The 16,622-nt window shown below is 30.6% G+C and overlaps 1 protein-coding gene across 1 annotated transcript; it reads right to left on the bottom strand.

The window, feature by feature from the left end:
• Positions 1-9,677: 9,677 nt before the first annotated feature.
• Positions 9,678-10,664, bottom strand: LOC111998972 (probable carbohydrate esterase At4g34215). Its single transcript, XM_024031098.2, has 2 exons — positions 10,030-10,664; positions 9,678-9,887 (listed from the first exon to the last, which is right to left on the bottom strand). Exons 1-2 carry the CDS (start codon positions 10,603-10,605, stop codon positions 9,678-9,680), a joined length of 786 nt encoding a protein of 261 aa, XP_023886866.2. The 5' UTR covers positions 10,606-10,664.
• Between the last annotated feature and the right edge of the window lie 5,958 nt (positions 10,665-16,622).

Here is a 16,622-nt window from a genome sequence, read left to right on the forward strand (position 1 = left end):
GAACTTTTTATAAAAAACTTTAATATAATATTGCTCAAAAACTAAATATAAACGAATATCTTATTGCTTCCTTGGCAAATATAATATATATTCCTGATCATTTCTTAATGACTTTAGCTCAACTAGTGAGATTAGAGCAATCATACTAAGTCCAAATCCTATCTTATCTTCTTCTTTTTTTCTTTTTTCTTTTTTTTGGAAAATCTATTTTTTTCTATATAAAAATAAAAGATAGGTCATTTTTCAGCTGAGCCTCTCTAACAATCTCTATTGAAGTTCTATCCTAACCTTTTTTTTTTCTTTGGGAGAAGAAGTCCTGTCATAACTCATAACCTGAAGTGTGAGTTCCAGTTAGCTCAACTGGTAAAGTCTCTGATGGTTGGATAAAAGATCTGGGGTTCAATCCCTGCCTACACCAAAAACTGATTGATGTCTTAGTCTGATGATAAAGAGCATCATCAGGAGTGGACGCCATAGGTTGAAACTCTCTCAAAAAAACTCATAACCTGAAGCTACAGCCACCTTATATATCCAACACACAAATGAAATTATTTTCACCGCATCACCTATATAGCTCAAATTTTGACTCTAATTGCTTTAAAACCAATTTATTACAACTTTTTCCCAAGAAATGCCATAGTCCCTCAAGCAAACCATGCGCATTAATTATAAAATATGAAATACATTAAAATTTACCAATGAGAGTGGGAGGATTTGAAACATGAATATCTTTATTGAAAATATTAAGAGATATAAGTGAGCTACAAGACCTTTCGCATTGATCTTAGCAATACTAATTAAGTTCTATTAATGGATGCCCTTAGAAAATTTGTTAATGGAAAATTTTCAAAAAGTTTTTATATCACTTTTATAGGAAAGAAATTTTAAAAGCTATAAAAAAATTTAGTTGCTTTTTTTTTTTCTCATAAAACATTTCTAAAATATCTTTTAAATCAAGACTTTTAAGGCATCTATTAACTTTTCTCATACTAATTACAATAACAGCTTATCCTACACAATCAAAAAGAGGAATTATTGCTTAGTTATGTGTAAATCAAGAAGAATTAACACCCACATTGAAGAAAATTACTTCATTGATGAAGTGTAGTAAAGATGAAACTTAATGCAATTAAAACCAAAAGAAATCCATCTTGGCAAAGGATATCCATTATAAATACACAACATTTCCACAATTAATTCCATTCCAACAATCTCTCCAACCAAAACAAGAGGGATTATCATCTTCATTCACCATGGCAAGAGCTAGTTTCACTGTCTTCTTGGTCTTTTTTTTGGCTAGTGGAGCAGCTATGATCGTATATGGACTAACAATCGAAGACATTAATAATGAAAAAAAGTATGCCAAGTGCCCAGGTTTGGACGTATGCGATGATGCTGTGTTTGATAATGTATTTGATAATAAGACTAGAATTTTCACCAATGAGTGTTGTCGTAGAATAGTGGATAGGGGAAGACGTTGTTTTGATCAATATGTGATTTCATTTCTTTCAGAGGATGAAAAAATGCCCGATGATATGAGAATCCCATCCGTCCAATTTCCCAGGAGTAAGCAAATATGGGATAAGTGTGTCTCGGTTGTTCAGTATTTGGGTCTTTAAGTTATTTATGTTTGTTGAGTATGTATCACTGTTCGTTATCACTACCATCTTCGAATAAAGTATAAAAATTATTTCTATAAGTATTTGTTTGTCTTATCAACTTAATAATGTATAATGTATATATATGCTCTTCTAATTTTGACTCCATCTTTTACAATGCATTTTTGTTCTTTTCTAATCAAGGTCAAAATTTTATGAAAATAATAGTGTATTTTTCATGGCTTCCCCCCTTTTTCACCGAAAGGGAAAGCAAACTACCTAAAACCCAAAATGACATATTTAATAGTACTTTTACTATCAAACAAATGTTAACATAATATTAGTTTATCAAAAAAAAAAAATTGTTAACATAATATTATTGTTCCAGATCCAAAAAAATAAAAATGTTATTATTTTTTTCATCATAGTGCAGAATTGATTACATTGTTTATAGATCACTAGATAACCATTTTTTTGAAGCAATTATTAGGTGTATATCATAAAAAATAAAAATAAAAAAAAATAAAAAAAAAGTTGATAATTGCATTGTTATTTTCTTAGATTACATTAGTAATAATTATGATTTTGTTGGATTTAACTAAAAGGGTATTAGATTGGGGTATTTGCTCATTTTCCAAACATAGAGGAAGAAGTTGGTTAGTTTTAAAAATAAGGTAGGAATTGAGAACTACCCAAAAGATAGAGGGAGAAAGTCCTTTTTCCTCATTAATAAATTATGCCATATTTATTATTTAGTGTGTGTGCATATATATATATATATATGCGTAGACATTATAAGCTCTAAATTTGGCTCTAATTTCTTTATAAATCGAATTTATTCCCATTTCTACCCAATGGATGATTGAGTGTAGGCTGTATAGCTATTCCTCTTGTATTGGTAGTAAGAAATTTTAAAAGCTATAAAAAAATTTAGTTGCTTTTTTTTTTTTCTCATAAAACATTTCTAAAATATCTTTTAAATCAAGACTTTTAAGGCATCTATTAACTTTTCTCATACTAATCACAATAACAGCTTATCCTACACAATCAAAAAGAGGAATTATTGCTTAGTTATGTGTAAATCAAGAAGAATTAACACCCACATTGAAGAAAATTACTTCATTGATGAAGTGTAGTAAAGATGAAACTTAATGCAATTAAAACCAAAAGAAATCCATCTTGGCAAAGGATATCCATTATAAATACACAACATTTCCACAATTAATTCCATTCCAACAATCTCTCCAACCAAAACAAGAGGGATTATCATCTTCATTCACCATGGCAAGAGCTAGTTTCACTGTCTTCTTGGTCTTTTTTTTGGCTAGTGGAGCAGCTATGATCGTATATGGACTAACAATCGAAGACATTAATAATGAAAAAAAGTATGCCAAGTGCCCAGGTTTGGACGTATGCGATGATGCTGTGTTTGATAATGTATTTGATAATAAGACTAGAATTTTCACCAATGAGTGTTGTCGTAGAATAGTGGATAGGGGAAGACGTTGTTTTGATCAATATGTGATTTCATTTCTTTCAGAGGATGAAAAAATGCCCGATGATATGAGAATCCCATCCGTCCAATTTCCCAGGAGTAAGCAAATATGGGATAAGTGTGTCTCGGTTGTTCAGTATTTGGGTCTTTAAGTTATTTATGTTTGTTGAGTATGTATCACTGTTCGTTATCACTACCATCTTCGAATAAAGTATAAAAATTATTTCTATAAGTATTTGTTTGTCTTATCAACTTAATAATGTATAATGTATATATATGCTCTTCTAATTTTGACTCCATCTTTTACAATGCATTTTTGTTCTTTTCTAATCAAGGTCAAAATTTTATGAAAATAATAGTGTATTTTTCATGGCTTCCCCCCTTTTTCACCGAAAGGGAAAGCAAACTACCTAAAACCCAAAATGACATATTTAATAGTACTTTTACTATCAAACAAATGTTAACATAATATTAGTTTATCAAAAAAAAAAAAGTTGTTAACATAATATTATTGTTCCAGATCCAAAAAAATAAAAATGTTATTATTTTTTTCATCATAGTGCAGAATTGATTACATTGTTTATAGATCACTAGATAACCATTTTTTTGAAGCAATTATTAGGTGTATATCATAAAAAATAAAAATAAAAAAAAATAAAAAAAAAGTTGATAATTGCATTGTTATTTTCTTAGATTACATTAGTAATAATTATGATTTTGTTGGATTTAACTAAAAGGGTATTAGATTGGGGTATTTGCTCATTTTCCAAACATAGAGGAAGAAGTTGGTTAGTTTTAAAAATAAGGTAGGAATTGAGAACTACCCAAAAGATAGAGGGAGAAAGTCCTTTTTCCTCATTAATAAATTATGCCATATTTATTATTTAGTGTGTGTGCATATATATATATATATATATATATGCGTAGACATTATAAGCTCTAAATTTGGCTCTAATTTCTTTATAAATCGAATTTATTCCCATTTCTACCCAATGGATGATTGAGTGTAGGCTGTATAGCTATTCCTCTTGTATTGGTAGAAGAGATTGTTTGGAATTATTTGATCGGTGTTTTAAGAATGGTTGAACAGATTGTTTGTGTTAAAGAAGGATTTCTTTTTAGTTTCAATTGCATTTAGACTGTGTTTGGTTCCCGTAAAATATTTTTCGGAAAATAACCTATTTTCTGGAAATGCTATTTTCGAGAAAGGAAAATATTTTCATGTGTTTGGTTGCATTATAAAAATTGTTGTAGAAAATATTTTCATGTGTTTGGTTCTATTCTGAAAATGCTATTTTTCTACAATTTTTTTACATTTTCTCAGCATCCAAACAAATTTTATTACAAAAAATTTCAAAATCACAGCCAATTCAACAACAAATTCCGGCAGCAAATTTCAGCAATCAAAATCCACAACCACCAAAACATCACCACCACACCACCACAATAACAACAAAAATCAAACTTAAAAACAAAACTGAGAGATCGAGGAAGAGAGAGCGATCAACCGGCGAGATCGAATGGAGGTGATCGACGAGATCGAGGAAGAGAGAGCAAGGAAGAGAGACCGAGCTCGAGAGGGCGACGAGATCGAGCGGAGGTGAGATTGAAGGCGAGATTGAGTAGCGTGGTGCGTGGGTTCGTGGGTCGAAGGTCCCGGCAGTTGCTCGTGCGGTTGCTCCGGGCTTGGAGCGGCGGTTCGAGCTTGCGGCTCGTGCTCTCTCTCTCTCTCTCTCTCTCTCTCTCTGTTTTCTGAAAAATGATATTTGAAGGGAAAATAAAAACGGAAGTGATTTTCACCCTTGACTCACAGTCAACTGAAAAGAATTTCCGAAAAATTTATTTTCCATGCGCAACAAAACACCCGCATTTACAGAAAAACATTTCCGGAAGTGGTTTTCACCCAAAACAAACGCAGCTTAGTTTCTTTATTGCTACTTGATAGCATTAATTGTGATCAATGTCTTAGAAACGTGGAACAATTTTAATATACTTTTGAGTTTTGAATCCGCATGTTGTTTAGAAGGTGCATTTTGCAGGAGTTGCAGCAAATGCTTGATCTAAACCTAACACTAATCCAAGTACGTTGGCAAGTGTGTATCCAAATTACAATTAATACTGATGGTATGCTCTACCTGCATTTTCAATTTTTTAAGAAACAGAAAAATGGAATTGAACTCACAATTCTTTCACCGTCAGGGTCTTGCTCATGTGCCCCCTCCCACTCCACCCAAACAAAAGTTCATTAGTATCATCCTGCAGAAGTAAGCAAAACTCTATTAAATAATGCCTAACCTGTTTGCCCACTCTGATAAAAAGAAAAAAAACAAAATGCAGTCCCTAAAATAGCTTTGGTTACAGAGCATTGACTCATTGCTACGTCATTATGGTTTTAAAAAGAAACTTTTATCAAGTCTCAGTTTTTTGCATGTCACTACCATTCATGGAAAGTTTATCCCAACTTTCTTTTCTTTTTTATTTTATAAATTTTCAATTGATGGTGAGTCTTATATTTTAATATTTTATACGAAATAATTTTTTTTTCAAACTAACTAGTGTCCTTGTACATTGTTACTATAGTCTCAGACTAAACCTCCACTATCTTCTTTCTCCTTCATCTCTTAGACATTTCAATTTTAAACTCTAGGTCTAGGTTTATACTACGAACCCAAATTTAAATACTTTGAAGAATAGAGAACAAAAAATTTGAATTGTACATATTATTTAAAAGCAATCAAAAGCAATATGTATACAACTTTAGATATCTAAATTTTAAAGAATCAAATTAGATATCTAAATTTTATGTAATTATATTAATTTCTTTCTTTAATTGTTTGTAACTATGAATTGGTTATTTTTGTTTCAATATGAAATATATATATATATATATATTTGTACTTAATTGAAATTATGAAAAGTCCTAAGTATAATAATGAGTCCAAATCAAGTTCTAATATACAATTGTTTTTGTTTTTGCTTATTAAAAATAGTCTTTAAATCTTGCCTCCTCTAAATTGAAATCTTGGCTCCCACTGGTTACAATTCTAGATGGAGTCTATTCCACAAGATTTTTACAAATATTATGTTTATGATTCTTTAAGTATCAAGTAAATTGCCGAGTTGGCATTTTCCTCAACAAAAATAAAAATAATAATAATAATCTTCTGATAAAATTTAACCAAACATAATTCAATTTGATTTGCATTAGCCACCTATTTATTTAACTAAAAATTTCTTCTCAAATCAAGTTGATTATGTACAAAGAATTGGTAATATTCAGGTTGGTACCATATTAAGAAATTAATTAGGGCTTGTTATTGATAAGTTGATAACCAATTGGCCAACAAAAAACATACGATTCTATAAGTGGGGTGAAGCCAAATTATGATTGTCTCTAGTATGTAGTATACAACTATACATGTTCATCAAAAAAAGTATACAACTATACATCATTAACTGCGTAGAGAATCACATTTATTTGAATTCATTGTAAATATACAAAGAAATGGAATCTATATTTTTATTGCTCACCGTTCTTTTCAAGCTACATGATATGGAAAATTGAATTTAAGTTTCGTGGATTGCAATTAATGTATTCTCGTAAAATCATATTCCTAATATCGGGAATGATTTTGCTAGAGGGATTAATATATATATATATATATATATTTTTTTTTTTGGGGGGTTTTAAGGGATTAATAATTGGAAAACAAACTTCAAGTCTTCAACCTAAAAAAAGTGCAGCTTCTTACACAATCGTTTGAACTTTTTATAAAAAACCTTTAATATAATATTGCTCAAAAACTAAATAAAAACGAATATCTTATAATTGCTTCCTTGGCAAATATAATATATATTCCTGATCATTTTTTAATGACTTTAGCTCAACTAGTGAGATTAGAGCAATCATAGTAAGTCCAAATCCTATCTTATCTTCTTTTTTTTTCTTTTTTTTAATTGGAAAATCTTTTGTTTTATATAAAAATAAAAGATAGGTCATTTTTCAGCTGAGCCTCTCTAACAATCTCTATTAAAGTTCTATCATAACCCCCTTTTTTTTTCTTTTTTGAGAAGAAGTCCTATCATAACTCATAACTCATAACCTGAAGCTAGAGCCACCTTATATATCCAACACACAAATGAAATTATTTTCACCACATCACCTATATAGCTCAAATTTTGACTCTAATTGCTTTAAAACCAATTTATTTCAACTTTTCCCCAAGAAATGCCATAGTCCCTCAAGCAAACCATGCGCGTTAATTATAAAATATGAAATACATTAAAACTTACCAATGAGAGTGGGAAGATTTGAATCATGAATATCTTTATTGAAAATATTAAGAGATATAAGTGAGTTACAAGACCCTTGGCATTGATCTTAGCAATACTAACTAAGCTCTATTAATGGATGCCTTTAGAAAATTTGTTAATAAACAATTTTCAAAAAAAATTTATACCACTTTTATAGGAAAGAAATTTAAAAAGTTATAAAAAAAAATTTAGTTGCTTTTTTTTTCCTCATAAAAAATTTCTAAAATATCTTTTAAATCAAAACTTTTAAGGCATCCGTTAAGTTTTCCTATACTAATTACAATAACAGCTTGTCTTGCACAATCAAAAAGAGGAATTATTGCTCAGTTATGTGTAAATGAAGAAGAATTAACACCCACATTGAAGAAACTTACTTCGTTGATGAAGTGTAGTAAAGATGAAACTTAATGCAATTAAAACCAAAAGAAATCCATCTTGGCAAAGGATATCCATTATAAATACACAACATTTTCACAATTAATTCCATTCCAACAATTTCTCCAACCAAAACAAGAGGGATTATCATCTTCATTCACCATGGCAAGAGCTAGTTTCACTATCTTCTTGGGTTTTTTTTTGGCTAGTGGAGCAGCTATGATCGTATATGGACTAACAACCAAAGACATTAATAATGAAAAAAAGTATGCCAAGTGCCCAGGTTTGGACGTATGCGATGATGCTGTGTTTGGTAATGTATTTAAGAATGAGACTACAATTTTCACCAATGAGTGTTGCCGTAGAATAGTGGATAGGGGAAGACGTTGTTTTGATCAATATGTGATTTCATGTCTTTCAGAGAATGAAAAAATGCCCACTGATTGGATGAACCCATCTGTCCAATATCCCAGGAGTAAGCAAATATGGGATAATTGTGTCTCAGTTGTTCAGTATTTGGGTCTTTAAGTTATTTATGTTTGTTGAGTATGTATCACTGTTTGTTATCACTACCATCTTCGAATAAAGTATAAAAATTATTTCTATTAGAATTTGTTTGTCTTATTATCAACTTAATAATGTATAATGTATATGCTCTTCTAATTTTGACTCCATCTTTTACAATGCATTTTTGTTCTTTTCTAATCAAGGTCAAAATTTTATGAAAATCATAGTGTATTTTTCATGGCTTCCCCCCTTTTTCACCGAAAGGGAAAGCAGACTTCCTAAAATTGAAAATGACATATTTAATAGTGCTCTTACCATCAAACAAATGTTTACATAATATTAGTTTATCCAAAAAAAAAATGTTAACATAATATTATTGTTCCTGATCTAAAAATATAAAATGTTATTATTTTTTCCATTATAGTGCAGAATTAATTACATTGTTTATAGATCGCTAGATAACCATTTTTTGAAGAAATTATTAGTCGTACATCATAAGGAAAAGAAAATGTTGAGAATTGTATTGTTATTTTCTTAGATTACATTAGTTATAATTATGATTTTGTTGGATTTAATTGAAAGGGTAATAGATTGGGGTATTTGCTCATTTTCCAAATATACAGGAAAAAGTTGGTTAGTTTTAAAAATAATGTGAGGAATTGAGAACTACCCAAAAAATAAAAGAGGAAAGTACTTTTTCTTCATAAACAAATTATGCCATATTTATTATTTAGTGTGTGTATATATATATATAAATGTCTGCCGATTTTCCTTTTCTTTTAATAATTTCATTTTGATTCATTTAAGTTGTTAATATTCTAGCTAGCTAGCAACTTTTATATATATCTTAAGGAAAAATCTTTCCAATATGCATAGCTTAATTAATAGAACAGTGAAACAACCAAAAACATAGATTCCATTTCTTTGTATATATAACCGTGGGGTATGCAACTACATCCATAATTTAGCCACAAGATCACAATACAACATTGTTTAGCAAAAAAAAAAAGATCACAATACAACATTTTAATATTTTATAAACCTATAACATAAATTGCTCAAAAAGTTAAATAAAGGACTCCTTGAAATTCAATTATCTTAATCTAATGATAAAGAACCATCATCATGGTTTAGACAACAGAAATTCAAATCCTAGTTGCATTGCTCAAAAAGTTAAATAAAAGACCCCTTTAAATTCAATTATCATAATCTAATGATAAAGAATCATCTTCGTGGTTTAGACAACAGAAATTCAAATCCTAGCAACTAGGATTTGAATTTCTGTTGTCTAAACCATGAAGATGGTTCTTTATCTTCAAGGTGTCCATCGTCAAAAAAAAAAAAAGAAAAAAAAAAAAAAAGAGAGTTGCAAAGGAACTCAGTTGTGGTCACTGGATGGGCTTTGGGAAGTTGTTAAGAAATGCATCAGCCAACATTTTTCCAAGTTGAACCTGGGCTGGGGTTGACAGGTGTAGATTATCTCCTTCAAGTGGCAGGCCTTTTGCATCAACAGTTTGTAGGTTTGGGAGGTCATTTTCCAGCTGAACTGCTCTAACAATTTCTTCTAGAGTGCTGTCATAACCTGAAGCTAGAGCCACCTATACATCCAACACACAAAATAAAATATATAATTTCACCACACCACATGGCTTTGCCAAACTCTAAATAAACCCACTTTCAAACAAGATTTGCTTCAAATTAAAAACAAATAAATAAATGGAATAAAAAAACCACTTATACCTGTATTATAGGGAGATAAGGACAGTTCAGATCACTTCTGATGTTAGTAAAGAAATTATACAGCCTTTCTTTATACATATTGGCATCGGTTTGATGAAGAGTATCAGATTCCCCTTGATACCATAGAAGTGCTTCGATTTTGCCACCACTCCTCAAGGAAGCACCAGCTCTTTCCACCAACTTGTTGTAATTATCAGAACCCTTGGCCCATTGAGTGATATTAGTCCCTCCAATGGCACAGGGCACAAGACCAATCACCCCAAAGTTGGGGTCCTGTGCCAAAACCTCATGAGCAAAAGGCATGCCCGGTCCAACTCCACAGACCTTTGTAGCGTCAATGTCTTTGTGAAGAGGCTCATGAGCTACAACCCAGGTCTCGTCTGCACTGAGTCGTAGAATGAAAGGGCTGGGAGTGCTCTCTGGGGGGATTATCATGTTCCATGTGTTGTTGTTAACTCCACCACGCCCAGCCATGTTGCTTTGCCCAGCCAAAAGAAATATCTTTGTGGGGCTGAGTTCTTGGGATTGAACAACAGAGAAGGCCAGAAGAAATGCTAGAAAAATGGGTAGAGACATTTTTTTTCCAAGAGAGTTGGGAGCTAGCTAGAAAGGTTTTAAATTCAAGAGGTGTCGGCGAACCAAGAAGTACAAGGCTTTTGGCAGAAGGCTCTCAAAGCTCTTAACAGAAGAAGAGTTTGGCAAAGCGGCTTTTATAAGCATTTCAGGACTACAAGCACAAGCTCATCTTGCTGAACTTGCAGTCTGGACCAATTAAAATGAGACACCTAAGAGAAAGTGCTGATATCATTTACCAGGAAACCAAGTCAGCAATAGAGTTAATGGCGTTTGGTGTGTTGCAGTATTCTGTTAGGTTCGAATTCAATTCTCAGCCCTTCAATTAATCAAACCAACTACGCAGTCCCCGGCGTCACTGCCCAGTAAGTTTTCTGTCTCTGTCTCTCTCTGTCATTTTTTTAATTGATTTATTTTCAATGAGCTCTTTTCGATTGCTGGAAAAAAAAGAAGGAATGTAAGCTCTGTTTTGTGGGATTCGAGGATTGTGCTGATCTGGTCTCTTTCAGAAGCTATGGCATTTATGGGTTTTTTTTCAGCGAGATGTCTTGAATCTATTGGCTTGGACTACACCGAATTAGTTAAGAGTTACGTTCAAAAATCATAATTAACGTGTAGACAAAATAGCCAGAATGAAAAGAATAAAACTACTACTACTACTAAAGTGATGAAGGGGACGTTATAGTTAATGAGGTCACATGTAAAATTTATGAATTAGAAAAATGTCATTCTCTCTACTCAATGCTTCCTCAGTTCCTCAGTTCCTCTCCCCATCAATGATGAACGAAGCAGCTTGCATGACTAGACTACAATCTAGTTGGACAGGAAAGTGACACACTTCTTTTTATGTTTATTTTTGGATGGGGAAGCTTTAGGCTTATAAAGCATCGAGTTAGTCCATACTTGGGTAAGGCCTATCTAGTGAGTGAGCCCAATCCACAAAATCAGTCCAGATAAAATACCACCATGATGGGTTTTTGTTTTATTCATAAATGGTAATGCAAAAAAACTCAGAGTGGGAATAAAAATAGGACAAGTATAATAACTTGGAATGAATATCTCTACCACCAAATTTTCACTCTCCCACTTGGCTCCCTCAACAACCTAACCTAGAACTAGAATATATCTAGGAGATAAATATCATCTCATTTGTTAAAATGCCATGAAAAATAAACTATTGGTTTTATAAGATTTTTATCTTGATTAGAAAAGGTATAAAAAAAAAAAAAACCCAGTGTAAAATTTGGTATTAAATCATAAGAACATGTCTATTATGTTGATAACTTTGATAAGAAAAACAAATATTAGAAATTTTAATACTTTATTTGAGTATGGTAGTCATACATACTAGAAAAACATAGCATAACTTTTTAATATTCTTTTGGAGAAGCAAGTGATTCTCTCTCTCAAAAAACAAAAAATGGAGCAAATGAATTTGATTCCACAGCCAAAACACACATTTATCCCATATTCTCTCACTCAAGGGTAATTGGACAGGAAAGTTTTTAAAATAATTGGGTATTTTTTTCATCTACTATAAGGTTTGAAACCACAAATTCATCAAAGCAACATCGTCCCCTATCCACTATTCTTTTACAACACTCATAGGTGAAAAGTCTCCTCTGATCCCTAAATAAATTGAAAAATACAGTATCATCACACATGTCCACACCTGGGCACTTTGCATACTTTTTCTCATTAGCAATGTCTTCGCGCGGTTGTTAGTCCATGTACCACCATATATAGCTGCTTCACTACCCAAGAATAAGACCAATAAGACAATGAAGCTATAAGATCTTGATGACATGGTGAATGAAAAAGATAATCCCTCCTGTTTTGGTTGGAGAGATTTTTGGAATGAAATTAATTTGTAGAAACATAATTTCTTTTGGTTTTTAACTGCATTATGTTACATCTTAGTATAATGCAAGTCATCAACGAAGCAAGTTTCTTTAATGTGGGTATTAATTACCTTGATTTACACACAAGTTACCAGTAATTCCTCTCCTTTGTAGAAGTCATTTCCTTATTATGTGAGTGTGCGTATATATGTATAATGCATGTGCAATAAATATCATCTCATGTCATCAATCAACATGTTTTGATACATTTTACGATATATTAAATGGCTGTAATTTATACTTGTATGCTCCTCCTTCAAACAGTTTAATGGTGAACTAGATAGAATTTTCATGTCATCAATTCGCTGTATACACCATTTTAGCATCATGAAAATGTTTGCATTAATCTTCATTTAGACATTAGGAGTTTTTTTTTTTTTTTTTTTTTTTTTTTTTTTGGGGGTTAGAAGTGGTTATATGTTTGTAAGGCATGGAAACTATTTTCCAAGCAGTAGAGTACTAGTTTTACTTTCTTCCAAATAATGAAATAAAATATATAATGATATATGTCTACTATGTAGATTAAATGTGGCTTGATAATATATTTGACATTTTTCTGATTTGCTTGAAAGTCCAATCATCATTCCACATTTAAGCTATTTAGTAGACATATATCAATATACATTTTAGGCCATTTTTTGGACCCTAGAAATAACTCCCACATCAAAATTATATATCCCTTCTCTATTTAATTTTTTGAAGCAGCCCCTCCACTTAAATCAAGTTTTAGCATATATATCAGACCTTTTCCCCAAAACATAGTATGGAATACTCACCATCTTGAAACAATGATTGGAATTGTTTTTTTTTTTTTTTTTTTTGAGTTTTTTGCTTTATTAAAGTAGGAGGATGGATTTATAATAGGAGTATGAAATGTCCATCAAGTGGTTTATAATCATATCAATTACATGCTTTCATAATAAAAACATGAGTGTATATGCATGACAAATCATAAAAATCCTATTTTTTCGCTAATGATGTGCTATGTAATTCTTTCTCATTAATAGTAAAAATTATTTTAATCCACTCTGAGTAATTTTCTTTTGTTTTAGTTTCCTTAATTGGAGTTTTAATAAATCTGTCAAGGTTGTTATAATCATATTCTTTTTCTTTTTTTTTAATAGAGTTGTTTATAATCATACCATTCACATGCTTTGTGGTGACTCTGGGGTGTACATATTGAATACACGACCAAATCATAAAAATCCTATTGGTGTTTCTTTCCTTTTACTTTTACTTTCTAGGCAGACTATGCTTTAAATGGTTTTGTGTGGTGTAAAAATATTTTATAATGGTTGAATTTAGTTAAATAATATTCTAGATATTTTTATTTCAGGTTAAATTAACTTGACCTACTTAATTTAGCTCCCTTGTACCTTATCACATAAACAAAATCTGTCACTTATTTATTGAAGAAAGCAAAGCTATACTTCCATGCTAGAGCTTCTTCAACAGTTTGCAGAGCTAGCCTTTAAAGAATAGATTTTTTTTTAATGAAAATTTTATGTATTAAGAATATAGATTTATATACAATAGTCATTTTTTTTTTCCTTTTTTCTTTTCGAAATAAGATCTTAAACTCTTTGGAAAAGCAAGACTGTGAGGGAGGTCTTGATCCCTTTAAAGTGGTTAAAATGCAATACTAATTAGAATATAATTTGAGAATAGAATTGACTATATAGTCAATTTTGTTATTATCCTCCTTTAGGTCAACTGGCATCTCTTAATCTGCCCTATTAGGGGGTTTAGGATTTGAATCTCCTTCTCCAATTTAATGTGGCAAAAAATAATATGTAATTATCTATTTAGAAAAATAGTAAATTCTTCAACCCAATAAGGCCTCAATAGATTAGTGAAAATGATAATAGGTTTTATACTAATTTCATTCTAATCATAAAAGTTTGGTATTTAATGATCATGTATACATGCAAAATGTAATCAATTTTGAAATATAGTGAAAAATATAATTACATTTGTTATGACCATGTTGTAAAGGTATATTAGAAGATATTGGGTGGATTAAAGGGAAGGAAAAGGCAAAGGTAGATAAGAACGAAAAATTATTTTCATATATGTTTTACATTTAACCTTCCTTCTCTTCCCTACTTGCGGAAGAAATTAGACATTTAATTAGCTCAGCATCGTTATTGTTTTACTTGTGCTATTGATGTGTCAAGGAGAGAGAGTGAATTAGACCTAGAACTTAAGCAGTGAGTTGATCTAATCATAATAATATTTTAGGGATAATTACAATTACTATATATATATATATATACACACTTAAAAGTTAAAACACGAAGGTACTCTGTGATTTGGTTTGTGACATTTAGCTCCTCTATGCTTGGATTTGTTAGTCAGTTTGATTAGCTTGAACATAATTTGAAGGTGTAACAAGCATGGTCCTTAAATTTGAAATCCTACACAAGATCCAATTGTAAGATTCTACTTTTTTATATATAAAAAAAAATAATAAAATGAAAAATGATGAAAAATAGTAAATTCTTCAACCCAATAAGGCCTCAATAGATTAGTGAAAATGATAATAGGTTTTATACTAATTTCATTCTAATCATAAAAGTTTGGTATTTAATGATCATGTATACATGCAAAATGTAATCAATTTTGAAATATAGTGAAAAATATAATTACATTTGTTATGACCATGTTGTAAAGGTATATTAGAAGATATTGGGTGGATTAAAGGGAAGGAAAAGGCAAAGGTAGATAAGAACGAAAAATTATTTTCATATATGTTTTACATTTAACCTTCCTTCTCTTCCCTACTTGCGGAAGAAATTAGACATTTAATTAGCTCAGCATCGTTATTGTTTTACTTGTGCTATTGATGTGTCAAGGAGAGAGAGTGAATTAGACCTAGAACTTAAGCAGTGAGTTGATCTAATCATAATAATATTTTAGGGATAATTACAATTACTATATATATATATATATACACACTTAAAAGTTAAAACACGAAGGTACTCTGTGATTTGGTTTGTGACATTTAGCTCCTCTATGCTTGGATTTGTTAGTCAGTTTGATTAGCTTGAACATAATTTGAAGGTGTAACAAGCATGGTCCTTAAATTTGAAATCCTACACAAGATCCAATTGTAAGATTCTACTTTTTTATATATAAAAAAAAATAATAAAATGAAAAATGATGTATGAAGTGTGCATTTGGCATTGCTTAAAAAATCAATTTTTTTTACCATTCAATTTATTTTTGCTACTATTGATGGGTTCCATTGCATTTTTTGGTACTATTTATGAGTTCTACTGTACTATTTCAAGCTTCAGCTACCTTTTAACTTTATTTATAGTACTTTCAGTAAAAAGTTTTCAGTTTCAGCTAAATAAACTGTTCTCAAACAAAAAAAACTCAAAAAGAACAAAAGAACTTAGAAATATTCCTTATGGAGAATATTAATACTTTTATCTTTTAAGGTGGAAGCCTATAGGGATTTTTTAGAATAAATTAAAAAAAAAAGTGGAAGTTTACATTTTTGGGTATATGATGATAAAATTTTAATCTATGATGTCCATTCCATAATAATTCTTTATAATTTATTAGAATTTTTATTCAACCATAAAAGCATTTACCAATTAAGTTAATTAGAACCCACGAAGACTTACATTAAATCTGTATTTGGATTAACATATATATATATATATATTCAATCAAAATTTTGTCAGGTTTCAATAAATAAATTTTTTAATAAAAATAATAATATGAAGGCACATTATCTATGAACATGGCATGTACGAATTCCTATTAGTAATATTGCTTTTGATAATTGACCGCTTGACCACCACTCTTTTTGCCGGTTGTTGTAAAAGCTAGACTTTTGGCTTAATTTGTCTCTCTCTTTTTTATGAGTTGTCCATGTCTTTCCTCAAGCCAATTCTGCTTCTCTAACTTTTGGGCCTCTCGTTGTAAAAACTAGGAAAAGAACAATCTCCATCTCCTCAAATCTCTCTGCGGTGTCTTAGTCTTAGTCTGTATAAGTTAGATGGGGTTGGTACTTAATTGGTTCATCCTTTTCTTAACTTATATCTGCCTTTAAACCCCCCAACCCTAGGATAGAGACTATAAAGTTTAAACTTTTTAAAAAGTAAC

This window comes from Quercus suber, unplaced genomic scaffold (assembly GCF_002906115.3).
Source record: "Quercus suber isolate HL8 unplaced genomic scaffold, Cork oak 2.0 scaffold_5, whole genome shotgun sequence".
NCBI lineage: Eukaryota > Viridiplantae > Streptophyta > Magnoliopsida > Fagales > Fagaceae > Quercus > Quercus suber.

Coding starts and splice junctions, on each gene's coding strand:
- LOC111998972 (XM_024031098.2), bottom strand. CDS start 10,605: ATGTCTCTACCCATTTTTCTAGCATTTCTTCTGGCCTTCTCTGTTGTT. Junction 9,888..10,029: donor CTTATCTCCCTATAATACAG/GTATAAGTGGTT, acceptor TTGGATGTATAG/GTGGCTCTAGCTTCAGGTTA.